The 24,426-nt window shown below is 40.1% G+C and overlaps 1 protein-coding gene across 2 annotated transcripts in view; it reads left to right on the top strand.

The window, feature by feature from the left end:
• eys (eyes shut homolog) overlaps positions 1-24,426 on the top strand; it is a 295,658-nt gene that overhangs the window by 169,423 nt on the left and 101,809 nt on the right. The window contains exons 21-29 of one of the 2 annotated variants that reach the window (XM_037124907.1): positions 316-438; positions 528-641; positions 3,356-3,469; positions 4,441-4,554; positions 8,869-8,880; positions 10,171-10,368; positions 12,115-12,236; positions 17,679-17,800; positions 18,697-18,956. In XM_037124907.1, coding sequence (XP_036980802.1) covers positions 316-438; positions 528-641; positions 3,356-3,469; positions 4,441-4,554; positions 8,869-8,880; positions 10,171-10,368; positions 12,115-12,236; positions 17,679-17,800; positions 18,697-18,956 — 1,179 coding nt within the window. The remainder of the gene's footprint in view (positions 1-315; positions 439-527; positions 642-3,355; positions 3,470-4,440; positions 4,555-8,868; positions 8,881-10,170; positions 10,369-12,114; positions 12,237-17,678; positions 17,801-18,696; positions 18,957-24,426) is intronic. The other variant, XM_037124906.1, reaches the window with a different exon arrangement.

The raw sequence follows: 24,426 nt of genomic DNA, 5'->3' as shown, positions 1-24,426 counted from the left end.
TACTACATAATGGTTATTAAAATAGTTTGTTCATTAATTGCTGTGCAGAGGAATCGGCTGACATCACATCTAATTACTTTTAATTACTGATTGTTCAGAAATTTTTAGCCTAGATAATTAAATGCTTCCTGTATGTTTCACAAGTTTGAGAGTGGCTTCTGAACATTTGTATAACAGCACGATAACTAAGCACTTTTTCTTTAATTTATGCATGAAAAAAGAAGAGAAGACGGGAAGAACTCTAAGTGATTCAATACAGTCATAACTCCTCTGTAACAAAAAAATCCTATAGATCATCTCACCCTCTCACTGCAGGTTTAACGGGCCGCTTTTGCGAGATAAACATTGACGACTGTGAGGTAAAGCCGTGCGGAGTCCTGAGCATTTGTGAAGACACACTCGGCGGCTACACTTGCTTCTGTGCGCCTGGGTTTATTGGTGAGCGAGGATTCTCTGTGAGTCAAAGTGGCTATTTATCCACTGCTGCGATGTGTCAACGTGTCGCCCGCCTTTTCTTCCTTTCTTAGGAAATAACTGCGAGATCGAAGTGAATGAATGCCTGAGCCAGCCTTGTCAAAACGGAGGCTCATGCATCGACGAGCTCGACTCGTTCAGCTGCTGGTGTCCTCTTGGGATCACAGGTATTTCAAACACTTTTCACCCCTACTGTGTTACACAGGCTGGAAGCATATGGTTAGGCAAACACTGTAACTGCTGTAACGATTGCAACATGGTGTGATGAATGAGACCTTCCCCGTCTCTCTCAGTTGGCCCATACAAGACTGTGGACTATTTGTTGTTTAATGCTGCTGACCCCGGATCTCTTTGTGAATGACGGATTTTCCCGCCGCAGTTCAAAGGAAATGACTTCATACACGTTCTCCAAGTGCCTCTTCTCAGTGTCACTCTCCGCTCCACTTGCAGAGAGCAGCAGTAGCGAACGTCAGTTTAGACATGGAGTGGTTGAATAATACCCCTAAAGACTATTGAAGTAGTGAATAAAGCTTGAATTAAGTAGAAAAACCTTTATTTTTCTAATCTTTTTTAATTAACTTCAAATAGATAATTTAAAACAAGTTATTATCCATAAAATACATTTTTGGTTTGCATAATAAAAGCATTGTTTTATGTTATATTTGAGTTACATACTTGAGTGAAAGTAAAGATGTTATGTTATAACATTATTCTTGTATAAGTAAAAGGTTAAAGTCTGAAAGTATCTGATATTGAATGTGCTGAAGTATCCATAGCACAGGGAAACTACACATATTTACATGTATCTATATACTGTATCCCATGGGTCGACTGATTATCAGCCTTGGATCAATCTTTGTTTTTATTTTCACACCACATGACAAACAGAATTTACAGAATAAGCATTATTACATAATATGGTGTCAGACTTCACTTCAACTCCCACATATTTGCAAATTAATTATTTTAAAATGCAGCCCTGCAATCAAAGAGGTTTTTGTTGTGGCTCTTGTGCCACTTCCCATTGAACTACAGGTGGCACTATGAATAAAATGTATGGATGGAAAGGTAAACTACACTCCAGCTGTCAGTCTGAGTGCTTTTAGGATTTACGGCAACAGACAATCTTTGATTCCTTTCAGCCTTGATGCCTCTCAATAATGGAAACTCTTTATAGACGTACAGTTACGGAGTCACAGAAATCCCATCAGAGCGATGTTTTTTTTGTTTTTTGTTTTTTGATGTGAGCAGGAAACAGCTGTCTCTGCTCACAGTGAGTGGCAGGTGATGTACTGAAACGTGTAGGATGTTAGATTAAACAGACATTTTGTGCATCTACTGCAAACTCTATAGGTAAACTTAATTTTTTTTTTTTTTTGAGCCTAGCACCTAAACAAAAACAAATAGACTTCACAGTAGTATTCATTTTTTTAAATGTATCACTAAAGAAATTGTGCTGTATTTCTTAATAGAATAGCACCCCTTACCTGCCACTAATTGCTGCGGTGTTCATTGCCCTTCATATGATTGTTGGACAGAAACATTACAGCAGTTTTAGTTTTTTTGCCTGAGCCCGGTTGTTCTACCAGTATTGATCTTTGCACATCCCCAAAGTCTTTCAGAAAAATCCAAATGTTTCTGGCTGAGCTGAGCATGGGTTTTGCCAACACCTCTAAGCTGAGCTCGGTGTGTCAACACTTACCTCATGCTAACCTTCAGGCCAAATGGCGATTAGGTTATAAAACAAGCTCTATCCTGTGTACCGTTACAAGGGCAGCACAAACAGCGCACTGTGGTGCATGGGATGTTGCTCTTTTCATCGCAGCATTTCACACCATGTAACTGCCTCCTCCAAAGCGAACACAGACTGTGAATGTGTAAAATACTGATGCAACAAAATCATGCTTTTTCAGTTTGTGTGCTGTGGACCTGCTTTGTATTTTCAGAGGAGAACAAACTAGGAGGTAAACATGAAGGGGATGGTCTATAAGTTGCATTACGTGAACACTTCTTTGTATCATTTAAAATGAATATATACATCAGCTACACGCACACGCGCAATGTTGCTGTGTTTGTTGTTGTTTTGCTGGTAAAAAAATTATTGTGCTAAATGAATTTTGCTAGCATAACGGTAAACATTTACTTATTACAAAGTTATTTTTTTATATAATATTACCCAAAATATCTGGCTGTGTTCATTTTTGTGACAGTTCTCTTACTTTAAATGATCATATTCACTGCAGCCATTTTCTTCTATCTTCGAGCTCAGGATGGGAAGCTCACATATCATACCGCTGTGTTCTGGTTTCCATAGCGAAAATCCAGAGAGGTGCTGGGTAGTATTTCGAGGTAAAGCAACATATTTGATAACCCGTTTTAGACAGAACTAATTTAGCATTCTATCTCTTCCTAGCGAAAGGTATTGTGTGACAGTGTTGCACAATACGACAGGGAAGGCATACATTGATTCTGAATGTATTAACACACATCTTGGACACATTTATTTAAGCCTGGCAGTGAAACACACTGGACTTAATCACACAGCAATATTAGCTAGAAAGTGGTTGAATGCTAACCCTAGTTAATGGGTTCATCGTGTTCATTAACATGGCCAGACTTTCACCAGCCGTCTGATCTTCTTTGCTCTTGATCAATCAGGAAATGTTGAAACGATATCAGTTTGTCAGGTTCTTTACCTTTTGCACAGCTTACAACACACAGGAATACAGTGGCGTGATGTTGTCCCAGCATTCGTAGCTTCCCACCTTGAGTGTGATGTCAGAGGAAAATAGCCGCCGCATGAAAATGGTCCGTACAGTATGCTGCAACCAAGGCCATTTGTGAAGACTGACCCTTTTTTAAAATGTCATGCCTTTTACAGGGGAACACTGTGAGGTCAACGTAGATGAGTGCATGTCTTCACCCTGCCTGCACAACGCCACATGCGTCGACCTCGTTCACGGCTATGGATGTGTCTGTAAGCCTGGCTTTACAGGTAAGCGACTGTAGTGATTTGCCACATTTTTGTGTATTGCCACATGAACGAAACACACTGCACAGTGTATGGCAGCTCATATGTAGCAGCTCTCTGAGTCCATGCTCGGGGCCCAGCAGCTACCTACTGAATACTGTTGGCCGTGTGTCATCTGTCATGTTGTTTTAAGCTATAGATACGCCGACCTACATTTGGGAAAATGTTTGCCTCACTTGCGTATTTTTGTTTGTCGCCAATTAATACAGCACATTCAGACAGTTGCAGCATCACCGTTCATAAATTATTCATCACTGTTAAAATGGGTACGTTTCGTGTTAAGTGAAGTCGGCAGCCATCAGCGGCTCCTCTTGATGGTATGGCGACATTCTGAAGTCTTGTACAAGTATTTCCAAGTGATTCGCTATTATTATGTGCAGCCGTGATGCCAACCATTAAAAATACAAACATGAATAATGACTCTAAAACAAGGATTATGTATTTTCCACCTGTAAAGATCAAACACAGTAATGGTTTTCCTTTTTAATTGTTAATCCCACAGAGCAGGATTCACAGCAATAAAAACGGCTGCAGTGCTTAATCCTTTTTTTTTTTAAATGCCTATATATGTTATGCAAGAAAACTCTTTTGAATGTTGGGAAATTGTATTAGAAATGGAGGTCTTGCTGTGGGGACAATCATTGTTGTTTTATACCTTTTAATAGCACCATAGGGAGCTCTCTCAGGTTTTATGGTGGTATTCAGCACTGCTATGCAGCTTTCACATCATCTGTATGTATGGCGTTAAGATCATAATTGCCTCAAAAGAAAAAGGTTTCATGATTTTTCTAATACACACAACCCCTGTTCTGATGTGACATTAACAAGCCTACGGTACTGTGTTTTGTAATTTTAACCGTTTTAAAGCTGCCAAACTGTATGTTGATGACCTTCCACATGACAAATGTATCAAACTGTGTTTTTTTCCGTCAAAGGTACAGAGTGTGAACTTGACATTGACGAGTGTGCTTCATCTCCCTGCAAGAATGGAGCCACTTGCATTGACCGGCCCGGTAATTACTTCTGCCAATGTGTGGCTCCATTTAAAGGTAATGAGCACTGAGGGAATGGGGACAAAAAGCAAAGTTAATTAACTTCACAAAGTATTATTTTCACCTGTCTGAACTCACTCCACATGTCTCAACAAAATGAGTACATCTTCATCCGCTACCTGTGATTAAATAAAGAAAACGTAAGTAATTAGGGAGATGTAAGATATGGTAGGTGCCTCTGCCACATGAGTGACAATTTTCATCATTTGGCATTATCATTGTGTATCAATGGGGGTAAAAACATGCTGATGAGTGATTTGAGGTAATGGATGATGTCAGGCTCACTCTTTTCCCCTCAGTTTACATGAGAGAAGGAGATGGTGCAAAAGCTGAGACCAGATTTAATGAATGATGGCATCCCAAGCATGGATATGCTTTTCTAATGACATTTTACACCGGCCAGTGTGAGTTAATCAAAGTTAAAAAGCTCTATTTCTCATCATTGAATTCTTGTCTTACCACACATGTACTGTGTGTATTTAAGTGACAATCTTTGAACACAATGATATTGCTTGCATGCTTTAATGCTCAAAAAACTTGCCCATTTTCCCATACAATACTGTCTACAGTTTTTTTTTTTTAGCACCTGTCTCTTTAAGGCCCCCCTCCTGAATACCCAGTCCCCTCTGATTGGTCAGCTCACACACGTGCACGTGCCAGCAACACTAGCAGCAACAGAGTAGATAGGCGCGATTCAATTTTCGTGTGCCAAACTAGCCACTATAGTATGCATCAATAATACAAATGTGTGACTGTGTCATGTCATATGATTTCACAATGTCACAGGTGGGGCTGATGATGAGGTGTTTCAAGTTGTTGCAGACTTGGGGCTTTTTAACTGTCAAGATCTGAATATAAACACTGAAAAGAAAAGGAAAAACATTGATAGGTCCCTGTCACTTGTTAATTATACTTTACTGTAAGAAATAGATTATATATTTATATATAGATATATGTTAAGATTATATGTAAGTGCTTGAAAATTAACAGATAAAACTAGATATACATAAATAAAAATTGTCTTGTTTGGTTGCCTGTCGTTTAGATGACAGGAATTTGTTCTTTTTATAACAGAACAATGATTGAACAAGGTAGTAGAAGTAATGGATTACTATGCCAGCAGTGAAAGACATTACACTCTTACACTTTTTTTTCGATTTTACAAGTGAAAAGGAGATGGTGAAAAGCTAGGAGTGGATTTTAATAAATGATCAATGTCTGAAGCCAAAACACGGAGCTGGTTTCATATAATGATGTTTCATAATGGCGGTCGCTCATTGACCAAAGTAAAGATTGTCTATTTTTCATCATTAACTCGTTCGGTTAAAACCACAAAGTTATGCATCTGATTTACTATGTTTGATTACAGCAATGACAGCATAATACAGTGTGCATTATTTAATTTTCTATTGATATTGTTTTACTGTAAGATATCAATAAAACTCTAATCTATGAGTGCCTGAAAAATAAATTGCCGAGTTTATTTATCCACCTTTAACATGACAGGGAATTGTTGCTTTGATAATTGACAAGTTATTAGATAAGGAGATAGTGGATGATTATACCAACAGTGGTGAAGATTCAGACACCCATCTTCCTAATCTTGCAAAAGATAAGGAGATGATGATGATTAATTGAATGATCATTATATGATGACAGTTTATTATTGACGCTAGTTAATCGCTAGTTAATCAGTTAAAATATTCATATTTTTCATCAAAAGTGTGTGTTACCACTAATGTATATGCTTAATTTTGTATGTTTGTACACAATGACAATATTATGTCACAGTGTGTATCATTTAATGAACTGTATAATGATCTGTAGATTGTAATACACTTTAAAAAAATTAACTAAACATTTATGTATTGTTATAAATTAAAAAGAAATTGGCAAATTTGGTTATCCATCTTTAATAGGACTGAAAAAATGTAATTTAGGATTTAATCAGGCGTCGTTGTTGATTTACACGGTGGTGAAAATTAGATTTAGGATTTAGCTGGTACTACACAACTCGTATCAGCAGACACGAATAATCAAACATAAAAAATCCTAATTTACCAGATTTATTATGATGTTGATTCGTTGGAGCAGCTTGTTTATGTCCCATATTGGTAATGACTGCAATTTTCTGAATATGTTCTCCAGCAAAACACAAGCTGTTTTTTTCATTTTGAGACACCCACTGTTTGACTGTGCATGTTGGAGTGGAGACTCTGCCGTGAAGACAGACAGACAGACAGACAGACGGACAGACAGATAGATAGATAGATAGACTGACAGATCGATAGATAGATAGATAGATAGATAGATAGATAGATAGATAGATAGACTGACAGATCGATAGATAGATTTGATTGATTTCCTATAGTGGGATTTCACAGGAGCAGCAAAGGTTCAATCATTAATAAATGTGAAAAAAACACCCATTCTAGCCAGGAATCGTCGTAGACACACTCATCCTAACAAGTCCCGTGACCAGTCAAGAAAGACCTTGGTCAAAACCCAAGGACCCACTCTTGACAGATATAATGAGCTCGTTGGCTGTGAGATCTTCCTGGAAGGACAACAGTCAGGGCAGCACTTCACAAATCTAGGCTTTACAGCGAAGTGGCCAGGAGGAAATGACTCCTGAAAAAAGGCACATAGAATTTACAAAAAGGCACTTCAAAGGCACTGACGGTGTAAGGGGGAAGATTCAGATCTCTGATGAAAATGAGAAAAAAGAAGTCTTCCGCTGTAATTCAAAGGGATTTAGAAATTGCTGCAGATACGAGCCACGTTTGATAGCACATAGAGCAGCACTCTTGCTATAAGGCATGTTAGTGGACATATCACAGTGCGGTTGTATTTCATAGACAAAGACTTTGGTAATTGTAAATAAAACCCAATCCAACTATACTCTAGACCCATACAATTTTATAACAGTCTATCCACGAGGACAGTATGCACTTTTCATGCATATGTGTGCCATGCAGTAGAAGAGAAAGTCGGAATGCCTGACGGTAATGAATTTTGCTTTGTAGCTGAAGTATTCACCTGTGTTGTCAGTGCTGCACTCTACAAAAGCCGAAGCCTTGCTTTGTACCAGATTGTTGTTCGACTCAATCTGCACCTCATTCATCTTCCTCGTTAGAGATCACACATCTGTGGAACAAAGTGTGTCTAAAGCAAAAGGAAATTCTTTTGTCTTCTTCGATTTTATGCACAAACCAGCTTTCACGCTTTCCCCAAGTCTGTACATACATGCTGGATGCTTTGTTCCTCAGAGTCTCCAAATGGTGGGTAGCTACAATTCAAGTGCGATGATAGTGAAATGTAGGTCTTGGCAGTAGAAATGTTGCTGCACTGCAGTATTGAAAAAGTAGCTGTTAATTCTCCATGAGGCTGGTATGGCAAAACTTTCACACTGCATAACATTTGTGCTAACATTAGCCACTGAACAAGTCTGTTGCCGACAGCAGCTCATTCTGTGGTTTGGGGACTGTGTGCTTTGTGCTAATGCTTATGCCACTTTACTCTTACTCAGGGGGTGTTTGCTTTATGCTACTGAGATAGCTGGCTTCAGAGGCTGTGTACTCTGAGCACAGCGTTGTCAACACTAAACATAATCAAATCGTGTTACCTCATGTTTGACATCTAAGAAACACCGAACGTTATCAGAGGAAACTTGAAGATTAACGTAGGCACTCCGCTGTCAAGCTGGCATGTGATCATCGGGAGATTTCCTCCGCGCTTTCTCGGCCAGTCTTGTGTGACTAGCTTGCTTATAGCTTTAGCACCATATCCACCTAGCCTTGAGGGAGACTCAGTCATGCACAATGGCTATGATTTTCTAAATGCTTTTAGAATAATTACTATAATATATAATAACTGTACTTCTTGTATAATAGAAAGTAATTGCCTGATCATTAATTATACATTATTGAACTAAGAAATAAAGACTGGAGAATTGTATTGTATTGTGCACCGTATGAGGGTCACGCCATTTTGTAATACCAGTTTTGAAGTACCAAATTTGATTATTTCCACAGAATTTCTGTGTGATAAGAAGCCTAGACAAAACTAATCTCTCTGAACTTGTCCAATTCTCAAAATTACATTGCATTAGTAATCAGCTGTGGCTACTTAACCCTGCTGGCTCAGACAAAAGCAGTGTTGTGCCGTGTAAAATTTGACAAGAGCATGCAGAACATTTGGATTTGACTTCCTCTACAGATAAATGACTTGTTTTACAAAAGTTTTTTGCTTTAAGAAAGTCCTAATCATTTTATATTGACAGGAAATGCATCTTTCTTCATGTTTTCACAGAAATTGTCAGAGGTAGGACATTTAACCATGGTGTTGTGTCTTGTTTTGCGTGCTTTGCAATGTTGTTACTATTTGCTATTTAATGTTCTATGCCTGGTCTGATTTGAGTTCTGCTTTTGCTTTGTGAAGATCATTTTTTTCATATGCATGCTCTTCATTTCTTCCCCTTGTTTGTACTTCATGATTTTTGTATGTGTGCTTGGCTAAAGTGATTCTCCTCAAGCGACGTTTGTCTCATGCAGGACCTGATTACAATGACGTCTGGCACTTTAATTTGTCCGGAGTTTGCTCAAAGTGTCACAAAAAAATCAGAAAATTGCAAATGGTAACTTTCAATCAGCACATTAGTAATTAAATTGAGTGCTGCATAGCCACAGGTGTGCTTTTATCCATTGTTCTAAATCAGCATGGAAAATGACTGCCAATCAGAACTGAGGACTGAGCCTATTCATCATCAGGACTGAGACTATTGTGCTTATTTTGTCATGTGCAGAAAGCGTTTTTTATGTTTGTATATATATTTTAGGGACTGCGATAAATTCAGCCATTTCTTATGTCTGGTCATTGAAATGGAGGAAATATAAACAGTGAGTGCTTCAGTGGTTCGAAAATGCATTTAAAACTGGACGTTTGGGAAAAATCAGTAATTGTAAATATCTACTTATATGTGTTTATCACTTTGGTAACATCTGTTTTAAAGAGGAAACTCCAGCATGGGAAAGGGGCGGGATTTGTGAGAAATAATTTTTAAAATGACCAAAAAAGTGATTAATACGAAGGTTTGCAGAAAGTGAATAGGTTGGCTATTGTTCAAACAATGTTTAGGACTTCCTGTATGTCTGTCTAGTTGGTGGAAAGTACCTTAGTACCTTTACATTACCTTAAAGGTGCTGGAGGAATCCCTTCAGTCCCCTTTTAACATGCTAACTTCAGTCACTATCTTGTCAAGATACGACATATTCATCATAGATTCACAATTGTTATTTATCCACATTCTGTTGATAGTTGATACATATATACACATGTATGTCCTTGACTACGATGTCGAGGTACTTATTGTATTGACATTTCCTCTGCTATGCTATTTTTCACTCCACTATGTAAGTTGTGCTATATAAAACCTTTGCAGATTCAGGTTAATGATATGAAATATAATAGGCAACCATTGTAAGATGATTTATCGTGGATGAGAAAAGATGATCCCCAGGTTGAAATTCGCCAGCCACCTCTACACAGCTATTTCCACACAGATTGCTGTCTGCTGCGCGGCCCTCCAATGTGTGTTTCTTTGCCTCACCCCAGGTCATAATTGTGAGTTCTTACCCTGTGAGGCCAGTAATCCGTGCGAGAATGGCGCAGTGTGTGTGGAGGAGTTGGATCAGGACCATTTCCCCTTGGGTTTCCGCTGTCACTGTCGCCGGGGCTTCACTGGCCCCCGCTGTGAAATCAATGTGGATGAGTGCAGCTCCAGCCCCTGTTTTCACGGCTTCTGCTATGATGGTAAGAAACAGCCTATCTCGCCAACATGCTTAATAGCGGGGCCCTCAAGATGGAAGCGAGCCGCACACACACACACGTGTAGCGACTATGTCAAATTTCGTTTTGCTCACTTAAGAGCCTGACAGGCGGTTTTCAATTGGGTCACCATCGCAACTAATAAGGGTGTTATGAGAGTGGAGTTATTCCATCTGATGTGAGGATCTAGGACATTACCTGCTGCGGTAGGCTTGATTAGCTCCTTAACGTAACCGTAAAAGGAAATCAATTAGGCATCAATATTGTGGAGCAATTTGAATAATGGATGATAAATTACAAAATTAATGCAATCAAAGCTCAGGGCAAAATATTGTTTTTCTTCCCTCAGCTATCTATTAAGATTTGACCCAATATATTCCATCTGTAGCCTGACTGCACTGCACACGTTTACTGTGGAGGGCAAAAATGTAAAGGTTCACCAGAATCCCACATTCTCCTCTCATCTGCGTGGTGCTGTTCATCCATCTAAACTGTCTTTTAGATGTCTGCCTTTTTTCTTGACCATAAGCCACCCAGCTTCCTGCGCTCAAAGCTCCAAAAAAAACACCTTTTGAAAAACTCGAACAGCCGTGTCTAAAATTAAATTTCTCTCAGCAACAAATTATTTATGCCTTGGCATGACTTTCCAGCCCTCGCGCAATCTCAACAAACCCAGCCAGTGTTGTTTCAACTGGCTCGCGCCGGAGCAAAAACAGTGATGGCAGTGGATCACTACCTAAGAGTATCCTATCCTTCACTGTGCGACAGTGGACCTCGGCCAGCTGTCTCGACTAATCTCGAGCGCAGCCAGTTCACCTTAGGTTAGTGAGGCAGGCCTCGAGGACCTATTGGCCGGCGCTCGGCAGCAGCCAGCCAGCCACCAGGGAGAGCACTGCATAGCTACAGTGGCTGAGATGAGTAATGCTGCTGCCACCCAGGACCTAAAGCATTTAATGAGAGTAATAGCAGCTACACGCACCAAGACAGAGTGACAGCATAGATTACGTGGTAAATCTTTGGGATAATGAAGAATCCTGGGACCCTGACTGGGGAAGTAATAAATTCACTCCTGTAAGAACTGCAATTACCTCTGTCACTGGCTTGCCTGTACACCAGTGTTGTGCTGGAGAAACAGAGTGATGCATCCCGCCTCAGCGTCATTAATAGTTAAAGAGAGGAAGGAATGGATTATTAGACGTGGGAGATTCTTACTTGTGATGGAAGAAATTGGCACATTTGTAACATCTGAATAAAGGATGGTCCTGAAATGGGCTCTCTCCCTCTGTTCCGCCTCTTTCCCCCTCATTCGGCGCGCTGAGAGTGTGAAAACAAATGGCCCCGGCTTTTAGGCTCTCATTGAGAACGAGTGGGATAAGTGCAGACGAGGAAAGTAGTAGGGGGAGGAAAAAAATAGGGGGGAGCTGAATGGCCGTTGCAGACAGGTTCATTTAAAGATGGTTAGAGTGTCAAACTCCATCAGACTGATGCGGAGGGAGGGAACCTGTCACGAAGATTTAGCAACAACAGGTCAGAACGACACGGCAGAAAGGCGTTTATTTTATCGGTCACGTCCATTAAGAAAAATGAAATCGCGGCCGGGCGATTGTGTTTTATGCTCGTAATCAGCACTTACCTGTGTGGATCTGTGCGACATTAGTAGGTCCTAGAGAGAAAAGGGAGAATTAATTTATGATGCAAGGCGCTGTAACTGTTCCACTGATTCTGTTTCAGTTGTAGACGGCTTTTACTGCCTTTGCAATCCTGGCTACGCCGGGCTGAGATGTGAGCAAGACATTGATGACTGTGTGAACAGTTTGTGCAGCGCCAACTCAATATGTAAGGACCTCCATCTGGTAAGTATATATTTTTTTTGAAGGGAAGGGTAATGCACTCACATAATGGCCTTTAAAAGGCTTTAAAATGGCCCAATGTGCTGTTAATCGCTACAGTTTGTGACTCATTTGAAATACCACAGTTTATCAGGAAATATTGACAGAACCTGGGACACATATCCTGTTTAATATATCCATGCAGTTATTGTACAGAAGCACAAGACATAAACAACTGTGCAATAACATGAACAGTGGGGGATTAATAAAGAATAATAACATACACGGCTACATGGCTTGGGGTTCCATATAATGTAGGCATGTCTGGCACTTTATTGGTCGTATTGTGAAATCTGTTCAGCAGAGATACAAGTATGCTTCAAGTTTTAAGTGTTTGGGTGAAACAAGAGAGCAGCAAGAATAGTCTAAAAGTGTCGCCACATTAGTGTAATTACTTTCAGAAAGCCATGCCAATTACAGTATGAATGCCTTTTTAGCTGAACTTTCAATGTACGAAAATGACCAAAATGTACCTGGGGAAAATCACATTGAAGTGGCACTTAATAGTGTTGGAAAAGAAATTCAAACTCAGAATTTTAATAAGGTAAGAATGCAAATTCAGAAAAATGTTGTTTTTCTGAATAAACAAGTTGTTCGCAGAGCACGGTTTGAAGCTAGAAGGATGGCAGGGTCCGCCACATGTAAACCGGTATGAAATCGTGTGAGTGACTAGTTCCAGGTCAATTTGTTCACTCATGATCTTTCTCCCCCAGATGAAATTACTTCCCTAGAACTCCCCAGAAGACCATCTTTAAAGACATCCATCCACAGTTTTTTGTAATTAGAGATCCCTCCCAAAAACCTTTATAACTCCTTTGGATCAGTAAATCGACATTAATCTTTAGGACTAACATATAATTAAACTTATAGAAAGCACCATGATTGATGCCTCTATACCGAAGACTTTTGCATATATCAGTTCTATTGTTGAAAAAGCCTCATAACCACATCTCAAATAGTTATAGCTAAGCTAATGCAGCAGAGTGTGAATTGAACCACAGGGGTAGGGTATCAAGGCTAAACAAGATGGGCTTGTCCTGTAGCTGAAGGGCTCAGTTGATTTTCTGCAAATCCTTGTTGAAATGACGAATAAAAAAAACAGAGTTTGTGAAATCTAGGCTGTAAATTGTACATCAAAGGTCTGATTTTGTAAACGACTTCTTCCCGGTACATTTTATACCAAATGTGCTTGTGCTTCTCCACCGATGGCTGTTTCTACAGAGGCCTGGCTTGGGTTTAAAGGCCTCTTTAAAGACTTTCTTTTTTGCAGGGAAGAGCTCTACTTCTGTAGTTATTCAAGTGTTTTTTTTTTTTTTTTAAGCCAATAACATTGATCTGTTGCAGCTGCAAAATGCCCTGGGAGCTGACTGCTGCTTACAAACTGTGCAATGAGTACCAGGGGCCTTTTTCCAACAGCTGCTTATTTGCTAACAGATTGCAGTAGTGAAGCAGATGTGTCATAGATAAAGTCTTTGGGTTTGTGGGTTTTTTGTTGTTGTTTTTTTTACCATTGGACAAAGACATATATCTTTGTGTGTATAGTCCACACCTAGAGTTTTAAAATAAGTCTGTGCTCTTGAAAATGAGCGCATAATGTATCGAAGAAAGATGAGATCTATTTAACAAAAACAGCATGTTTCGGTTGGGAGCCAATGGAGTCCCGGAGGAGCCACACGGAGAAAGCAGGAGAGAAAGCAATTCAGAACCTTTCAGCTAGTTTTTTGTCACAAACACAAATTCATATCTAAAAAGTTTCAATACCAAACTTCAACCTTTTGAAATTGAACCAATCTTCAAGCTTCTCAACTTTTTCCTCCATAGAAACTACACAGTGGTCAAGGCTGTTCTCTCCCCAATTAATCACCTGTTGTCAAAAATGAACTCAGATAGACTATTGATTGCAAAACAAGTCTTAAGCCTGACATCTAGACAACATTGTGTAGTTTTCTCATTTTTGAAGAAGCAGTTGTTAAGGCATGGTCAGAATTTTGGTTTAAAATGTTCAAAAACTAACATGATCAGCAATGTGAAAAAACATTGACATGTGTTGACATTTTGTCAAATAGGACATATATGTATGATGTTGCAGAGATGTTTACTGAAAATCGCATGCTGACCTGATGCCACATTGTACCACAAGAGGCAATAGTCTGATAGCCTCATAGTTTGGAGCTATAAAGTGTAAAAGGAAATAAACCCACAAAATGTGAAAAAAGATTCCAGTACTGAACAAATAAACAACCCCTCCCTCCTTTTTAACAGATCTAAATCCAGTTTGGTTACCTTGTAAAAAGCACATTATGCAAACGCGACATGAACTGAATAAAATTGTTCTCGCTCCACACGCTGTTTCAATCTGGCATCTGCCGTTTTAGTGGCTGTGTTCAGATTATACAAAATTAGACTACCATAATTGTACCTCTAAAGGTGTTATTGACAACATTTTGTCACAAAATGTGGCATTCCATTCCAGCAACGCTGACGACGCTATTCCTAACAACGCCAGCACTAACGATCGGAACGATGCTCATGCTAGCTAGCTTGTGTTTACGTTGCTAATGCCAGCTGACGCAAACATTGCTACTGAGCTAAACTGGGACAGTACTGTAGAACTCGGCCATTTTCATGTTTTTCTCAACAAACTGTCAACTACCACGTCTCTTGATTACTGACGAATCACAGATACCACAGTATCACAGCATAATACTCTTGGTTCAGAGAGAAGCTGAAACCAATGGTCAGAATTCTTAAACGGAGATAAACAAAACAAAAAATTTGAACCCGAATAAACATTTTACCTCTACACCTTTCTATGACATCTGTGGGTGTATGATTTGTCTACATAAAAATGTTATCAGTACGACCTTTAATGTGTAAAAGAAAATTGTTTTCCTCCACTTTGTATTCACAGGCACCATCTAAAGCAAAATAGCATGTTGTTATCAAGACCTTGATGTTCATTTTTCAGGGATTCTCTGATTAGGGTTTCAAATTTATCCCCAGCAGAGAATCCAGGCTAAAAAAATGTCAGTGTTGTTTTCCGGGAACTAAATACTCCGATTTTCAAAGACAAAAGGACACTGCTTAAGAATAGAGTATGGTATGATAATAAGGGATATAATCAAATTCAACCAATATTTTTCTAGTCCCACTGTTCCCGGGTTCACTGTTATATATTTTTTTTCCTCGACTCATTATTCAAATAGGGACAGTTTTTGGAACCCCATTCACAGTCTTGTTTACAGAGCAGCCATTCCTCTCTTCTGAACACTGTGTCCCACAGAGCTTTCGCTTATTTTGGAGAATTGCGGTCCCTGAAGGTGACTTAGCAGCAAAAATGAGATTATGCTCTATTGCCAGGGGTAAGGAATTGGAGTCTCCTGGAGGTATCTAATTTATCATGAGATGACGGCATTTTTTCGGGCGCATGGTGTACAAATTATATCAGACAAAGTTTAACGGCTCCCCTCCAGTGTATGAAATACAGATTAGCATGCATTCGAGCAGCAGTGCCCAAGACCTTTAGACAGGATGTTGGCAATGAGGAATGCTGAGAAACCCTTGACCATATGACTACCTTCATCCTGGATGCAAATAAAGGATTTAAATTACACTGCTACCTTGGAAGGTAATGGACAACAAACCATTAATCTCCCATGCCATGATTAATTATCATAATGCAGATTGCACTGATGAAAGGACGAGTGGTCCACCATCTGAAAAGTACAAGGGTTGGATGTATTTATGGATCTCTTTCTTCATGTACAGTAGGAACAGCATATTCATTGGTGGTGAAAAGAAATAATCTATATCAGGCATATTTTAGATGTTTGAATGTCTGTGAAAAATCCTTTCCACACAGAGTATGCAGCCGTTGGTATTGTATGCTCAATAAAGGCTTGTGCCATATACCTTGAATGGCATGAAAAAACCAGGCTTGCATATTATCCTGCGGGTGGGTGGGTGGTAGAAGGAATACATCTGCACAGCAGTAATGTGGAAATTCGAGACAAGCGTGACTCTTCCACAGTTGAAACAGATTTCGGCAGGAAAGATATTTTTCGTGAGTGGGAGGTTTTTATTCTGTGAGATTTTTGCGAAAAGTGAGATGTATTTAATTAAGTATGTTAAGTGCCGCTGTGTTCATTTACCTAAAATGTAACAGGTATAAATAAGGCAGGATGCTCTCTGACTGCTCACCACCAACAGCTTTAACAGGAAAGGCTGTATTTTGTTGTAATTTCTGGGTGTATTGATATCAGAGTTGGATCAGAATACTTGAATCTGTTACTGCATACAAATTACATGTCAGTGTTTGTAATTAGGTACACTAGCCATCGGATTACTAAAACATATTCTGAAATTGTCATGTAATCTGAATACATTTGAATCAACATTAAAATATGTATGTTTACATTAAATAAAAATTCTCTTTAATTCAGTTTACCTCTACATTGAAAACTACAGTTGTTCTCTGTGAACATGTTTGATGCTGTTTCTTTTGTGTTAGATCTGGAAGACTTTGTTCTTGTAATGCAGGAGGCGAGGCTGCAGCTAAAACTTATTGTCGTTTTTGATTAATCTGCTTATTATTTTTGTGATTAATTGTTTGGTCTATAGAATGTCAAACAATAGTGAAAACGCTCATTACAATTTCCCAATGTGGTTCATTTTATCAGTCCAAAGCCCCCCAAACTCTTCATTCGCTGTCATAAATTACAAAGGAAAATAACTTGTAAATGTTAAAGATTTTTGCTAAGATTGAACTATTATCAAAAAAGCTGGCAACTGATTTTCCTTTCCATCAGCTAATGTGCAAGAGAAGCACCTACTCAAAAGGTTCATTTTGCATTTTCGGTGTAATTGGAAAGGAATAAACACTCATCATCACCAGTTAAAAGAAAGAAAAGTTCATTCACTATCAACACAACAGGTAACATAAACTGAGCTAACTAGCAAACAGTGGCTACAGTAAGAAGCACAACGTGGTAACACTGGTGGTGCGCTGCTCCCTTTTTGTTTGGAGTAGGAAAGTTTCACAATCTATCTACTTGAAAGATTTCATCAAAGGTGTTATAAAGCCATCTAACCATTACTTTCTTTTTCAGTTAATCTGTTAGTTATTTTTTGCATTCATTTATTCAGTTTGGTCTATAAATTGTCACAGAATGGCGAATCTGCTTTTCCAAAAGCCCCGAGATGACGTCCACAGATGTCTTGTTTTGTCCACAGCACCAAAGATATTCAGATAACTGTCAAATTTCAGTTCACAGTACATGTTATTCCTTTACTACCCAATCCGGATGTCTCCTATAAATACTAACTGCCAAAAGGACTTCACCAAGATGTAAGGTGTCACCATATCTCAGCCTCATCCAGTAGCGTTTCCTTTTCTTTGTGTTGCAGAGTTATGAGTGTGTGTGTCACTCCGGCTGGGAGGGGGAGTTCTGCCAACGAGAAATTGATGAATGTTTATCGCAGCCCTGCAAAAACAACGCCACCTGCACAGACCTTCTCAACAGCTACAAGTAGGTGTGCACGCCGGCTCGAGGGCGCCGTCCTCACGAGGTGCATCAGTCACTTAATAAATGCAGAAAAGGGAAGCCGCTCAGAGACAGCAATATGTCCTTCCACCGGCAGTGGAGATAATGAATTGCAGATGGCAGGTAAAACAAATGAGTCAATCAATGGCTCACAGCATGAAAAGGTTTCAGGGGATCTGTGAATCATTGGAGGAAAAAGCTGGTGTATCTGCTTCAGCTAATGTCCCCCACACCCTCCTCCTCCTCCTCCTCCTCCTCCTCCTCCTCCTGCTCGCTGGGGAGACGTAAAACTGCTTCAGGTGGAAAAGTTGGAGGGTGAACAGCAAAGCAAGGTGGAGTGGTTCGTAGTGCTTGGGTACTCACTGCCACCAAGTGGAATATTCACCTGCCTTAAGAGCAGACACTTCAGGCTCTACGCACACTCTGCTTCCCTCTCTGTTTCTCTGTCTGTGTCGCACGCATACATTTCCATTTAATCCCCACTCAGCGCTCCAACCTCTTGTGTCCTACATTCAGCTGTCCAGAATGAAAAGCTGCTCTGACCAGCGGTTCAATTAACCTGTAAATTCCCTGCGCACAGAGATCCAGCGGTGCAGTGCCAATAAGACGCTGTGGCGCTCTAACACTGTGTACCTGTTTGCTGAGAGATGTGTCCCGTGGATCATTTGGATAAAAAAAAAAAAAATTTAAAAAAGCGTATGCCATGTGGTGCTCTATTTGCAGCACACGCCACAGTGATGCTGCCATATCTGTTTTTAGTGCATTGTCCCAGAGAGAGTGACACTCCTTGCCCCTCAGAAAACGGTTTATTTATTTAGGAAGCGTTTTTTAATGAATCCCACAATGACGGCGCCCGTATCTCCTCTCCCACTGTATCCAAGGTGTTTGTGCTCACCGGGCTGGACAGGTGTGGACTGTGCAGAGGATGTGAATGAGTGTGATTCCGGGCCCTGTCTAAATGGAGCTCAGTGTCAGGAGTCAGACGTACCCGGGGAGTTCTCCTGCACCTGTCCACCCTTCTTCAGCGGCCCCTTGTGCAACCAGCCTTATGACCCCTGCGACCCCCTCCACAATCCCTGCCTGAACAACTCCACCTGCCTGACACGCTCCAATGGAACAGCCTTCTGCAGATGCCCAGCTGGTGAGTGAACATACCGCCACAGCCTCATACTAACGGTGCTTCTTTCTTTTCTTTATCTTTTTTCTTTTTTTTTTTTTTTTTGCTCTTTTTGAGCCATTTTTTGAGTGTATCTACTGCGTTTTGTTCAATCGGTTAATGTACGTAGACGAGAACTGAACAAAATCGCAAAAAAAAATTCAGAACTCCAACATGCACATCACAGATCAAAAGGTTTGAGCAAAGAAGATGAAAAATAGTCCTGCCACAGTTTAAGCATCTCCTCTCTGAAATGCACAAGGTTTTCAAAAAAGGTTATCATAACAACGGAGACAATGAGCAATGTTTTCATATGCATGAATCAACTGTGCTCCTGACACCTCTGGAAAGAAGAACATCGATAAATGTTTTCCCACATGGATGATTTAAAGTGTGCAAAAATCTTTGCTTTTTTTATTTTTCTTCCTAGCAGTCCTACCTGATTGACTCATTCTAAAAAGCAACGCTACTATTTTCTGCTTCCATCAGGAGAAGACTGAACGGTCCGTGTAGCTGGAAATTGGTCATTGACTGGCTGTGGTTTAAAGGGGGTTTTCAGCATAATGTTAAAATCCTGCTCGCCAAAAAGTTTTCTCGTATTGATTGTAATATATTTCATGACTTCTTACTAAGGCAGATGAGGGTGACTTTTGGCCTTTTCAGTGTTTGTAAGAAGCACTTGCCCGCTGCTTTATCTCAGTTGGACTTCTCCTGGTGACTTACAATAACCCAAACTAGTCAAATCCACGGTGAATCAGCTGCTGCTGTACCACATACTTGGCTGTATGCCTGCAGTGTGCATGCATTACACACAGCGCTGCCCCGATATCATATGATGATTATTTATAGAAACAGTAACTTGCAGGACTGGGCTAAGACCCAGAGTGCTTCCTATCAGCCTCATGCGTATGTATCAGCTCTTTGTCATTGCAATCAATTCCTGATTAAATAGTTCTTTCTCCTTTGCATAACACTGTTCCATATTTCCCTTTGTCCAACCGATTCATCCGTGTGAATCCATTGGCTCCCATCACCATGCACTGTGTTGAGCAAAAAAAAAATAAAACATCAATACCAGTGAGCGCTGTGTTAAAGGATGTAAATGGGAATAAGCAGGATATAATCTGATGTTACCAAAACATTAAACATATGATTTTTAACTGGTATTTACCTCCAGCACGGAGGATATGTTTTCACCCATGTTACTTTTGTTTGTTCGGTGGTTGGTGAGTTTGTCAGCTGGATTACACAAAAACTGCTCAAAGATTTCCGCCAAACTTGGATGGAGGAAGGTTCTCGGCCCAGAATAAACCCCATTAACTCGGTTTGTGGATGTCAATAAAGGGATGGTTTCCACTTTCTTTAACTTTGCCCTTCTTTTAATATATATATATATATATATATATATATATATATAACAGAACCTTGCAACTACCAACAATGTGCGGTCGAGATAATGTGGAAATATAAAAAAAACGACCGTGATCAGGTTTGATTGACTTAGAGATGGCCTGCTGGGCCTTGGCAGAGGTATGCTCTCTGGTGGGTGCCAATTTCATCTGACATCACACTCAGGGTAGGGTGCTCAAATGCCATACAGCAGTGTTCAAGGGTCAAGTCATGTAAATGTTGGAAAATATCAATCGTTATTTCACAGCTTCCTGATCGATTAACAAATTAAAAGACAATAGAGGACAAAAAATGTCTGCCATTGCTTTAAAGTCTATTAATTATGTACATAACTGCTGATACAATTGCACAGTATCATTATTCCAACCTATATGAATTCAGTGGATTTATCTCCACTAACAGCAAGCCTACAGATCACAGTGAAAGAGACCGCAGTATATTATGCATCACTTACCCACTGTCTGATTATATTCAGTTCTATAAGGAAAGAAAATAACAGTGAGCAATGAAAATGACCACCTGTTGGAATAACAAATCAGAAACTTAGCAATTATAGATGCTATAATGTTAAACATTCAAACTTGCAGGTTCAGATGCTATAGGGTTGTGCTGTACCTAATGGCTTTATCAGTGCAGAGATGAAAAGATGTTGCCAGATATAAATAGAGCGACTGGGTTAGTTTCAGAAGGCTTCCTTGGAGAGGAATAGGAAATTAGGTGCTGGCTGCATACATTACACCAAGAGCTTTGCGTGGGCTTGGTCGTTTTCACTTCACACAAGCATTGTGACTCACTACTGTCATTATTATTCACCATAAATCCATCCTACATAGCTACTACACAACAAACCATGAGCTGTTATACAATCTGTGGTTTGATTCCAGTGCAGCAATATTACAGACTTGTTATTTACCATTCAGTGTAGGTTATTTGTCAAGGAAATTGTGTAGGCCTCACTTTATTCCCCGGGCCTAATTAAATTGGAATGTGTCTGCTGGTGCCTGCCAGAGTTACTGCCATAAACAAATCTCATCCCACACACTCGAGATGGACAACTCACAGTAAACATTATCAAGGTTAACTTGTTAGGAAGTCAACAGCAATTAGCCATTTTGTCCATGGCTTTTAGATGTGCTGTCTTGCATGCTGTATGCTTGATGGGGAGGGTGGGAAAATGAACTGAAGTGAAGTTATAGGGATGCCTTAATATGACACGAGATGGTAAAGACCTGGGGAGTAATTGGCCTAAAACAAAGTATGGCTTACAGTATGTACTGCACAAGCTCATGTGCACAAAAAACTGCATTCAAAATGAAAAACCTCTCATTTACATTTGGAAACCAAACCTTGAGAAATGAAGTGGAAACATCGCAGCTCCCACCCTCAATTGTTGTACAGGCCCAAATACCTTCCAACTGAACTGCAGCTCACTTGTGTCAGCACGGTCCACATTCAAACAGAGACAGCGTGTGCTCTTGTACGTGGGCACAGTTTGAAATCATGGCAGCTGCACCGTGGCAAAACATGCCTCAGGGTAGACATGAACGCTTGTGCTGTTAACGAGGATGTATTAAGGAATCGGTTGTCTAGACTTGTGGGGTGTATGTGCAGTTAGAGGGGGTTATTGAAGGGCAGTCCAAGGTTAGAGCTCATTCTCCTTGACATGATGACGTCATGGATCATTGGATCATTTGAACAATTAACATTTTGAGGTTAACATGTTGAGGTAACATGTTGAGGTATATATATATATATATATATATATATATATATACACACACACACACACACACACACACACACACACACACACACACACACACACACACGCACACAACAACGTATATAAGAACATAAATGTTGGAGATAATGTAGTGTTATTTAGGCATCCACCAGTGCAAATGTCTGAATCCACAAATCTTTGTCTGTTTTGTAAGTAAATTATTGTTGTAATTATTTGCAGAAAACTGCTAACATCTGGACAGGAATCAATAAATCGAACACCTTTGCCAAAACCAGAAAAAAGAAATCCTGTGTATTTGGCTGTTGCAGGCCTCTAAAAAGCCCATCCAGTCGCATCATGCGGCGCATATGTAATGACTGGACAGGTTACCTGCGAGATAGTTGCACCATATTGGAAAGGAAGCCAAAAATGGACCAATACTAAAACGCTAGCTTGCCAGCGGTGATCGCCTTTAAGAGCTATGTTGTTTACGTTCATCACGATAATGTTAAGTTAAAGCTGCTTACATGTGAGTGAGACTTGATGTGGTTGGATATGGTTAGCAATGACAACAATGTGCTCCGCTGACAGTACACAGCCTCTGTGCTGTGCTCTGTAGCTAAACCAGCAGCCCAAAGCACATTTATTATGTGCTGTTACATCATTCATGGATTTTTCTAATTCTCAGAAGCTTCACTGTTTCTATTTCTGTTTGAATAGGATTTTATTTGTAGTTCATGTCTTGTGTTTAGATTCAAGCTACATGATACTTTCTAGCTTTTTGTTGTCGTTAAACGAAGAGGTTGTGCCATCTGCTGCCAGGATACCTGGGAGACAACAGTAACAGGCTGATGGTTGATAGTCACTGTCAAACTATTGTGACCAGTCTTATACATAAGTAAATCTACCTGATGGCAATGTTTTTTTTAAGCAAAGCTACGCTCTTTTAAGGTTGGTTTAATGATCATTTTTCTCAACTTAAGCCTGCTATGCTAAATTCGTTACATAGCTAAGTGTGTGGTCATACAGGGGTTTTCCCAAGACAGAGCTCTAGACTGTATCAGTCTCACAAAAAGGGCGATGTGGAAGCTTTTCTATTCAACAGCTATACGGGAGCTAAAAGGCAGCCATTAGGAGGTGCCTACTGGGAGAAGCATTAAAGGGATTTGTAAAACACAGACACAATGGAAATGAGTTTTGTCTACAAAGGTACGCTGTGAGAACCTGCAGGCCAGAATAAAACCAGAGCCAGCTGAAAGAATCTTCTTGAAAGCGAAACATAAGGCTGAGGTAGTTATCCTCTCCTGATTGTAGAGGGCTCCTGTAGGAAGTTTTTGTTCTTCCGAGCAGTTTCTCTCCGCCGAGGCTCTGGCCAGGAGGCCTAAGTCATCTTGCCTGACCGGCACAGATGTTCCACTTTCCTCTTAATGAGGGGCCTCAGCAGGGAGTGCCAAACCTGATAGAAGAGCAACCTGAAAATGGGAGAGTTAGGGTAGAGGTTGGGGTGAGGGTTACTGGCCGACAACCACAACAAATGAAACAAACACACATAGCATCACTCAACATGGATTACGGCACAAGGCAGAGTTACATCAGATTCTCCGACTTGTACACAATGCGCCAGGCTCGGGTGTCCTTGCTCCGTTTGCTGAAGCGTTTGTTTCGCTAGTACAAAAAAATAACAAAATAGATAAAATCAACGTCAAGGCTGTGCTGTTTCAACTGCAGCTACCACTAGTCCTGGAAACACAAAGGACTGTCTGAGGGTTTTTACAATGCAGCGCTACAAAACACTACAAAACTACTGCAGGGTTTTATCTGAGCAGTGGTAAAATATTCTTATATGGTCAGAACTGAGGTTACCGTGAAACTGAATCCAAAAAATATGGTAATTCAATTGAAACATGAAAGCCAAACAGATGAAAACAGTATGAGAGATAGATAGATGGCTGGATAGCTAGATTAGATATTTGTATTTCCATAATAGAACACTCTGTGTCTGTGTCTCTGTGTCTGTGTCTAGTGTAGACTTAATGATATGCTATGTATTTTCATTAGAATGTGCCTTTGCCCATTACCACCTCCTCATGGGTTGGCATATTTAAGAGTTAAAAGTGAGCTATATGAGAATGGGACAGTGTGATCGCCTCTGGTCTGTCGCGCTGAGTGGAGAGCTATGATTCTTGCAGTGCAGCGAATTAATTCAGAGGCATTGTGTGGTCCCTTTACATGCAAAAACCATTTGGTCTCCATGGCTCGGAATATCCCCAGAGGTGTTCCTGGCCAGATGGAGAACAAACCCCTTTATTTGCATGGCATGCT

This window comes from Acanthopagrus latus, chromosome 15, assembly GCF_904848185.1.
Source record: "Acanthopagrus latus isolate v.2019 chromosome 15, fAcaLat1.1, whole genome shotgun sequence".
Taxonomy (NCBI): domain Eukaryota; kingdom Metazoa; phylum Chordata; class Actinopteri; order Spariformes; family Sparidae; genus Acanthopagrus; species Acanthopagrus latus.
The sequence above is the reverse complement of the archived record's forward strand: the minus strand, read 5'-3'. Positions and strand labels throughout refer to the sequence as shown.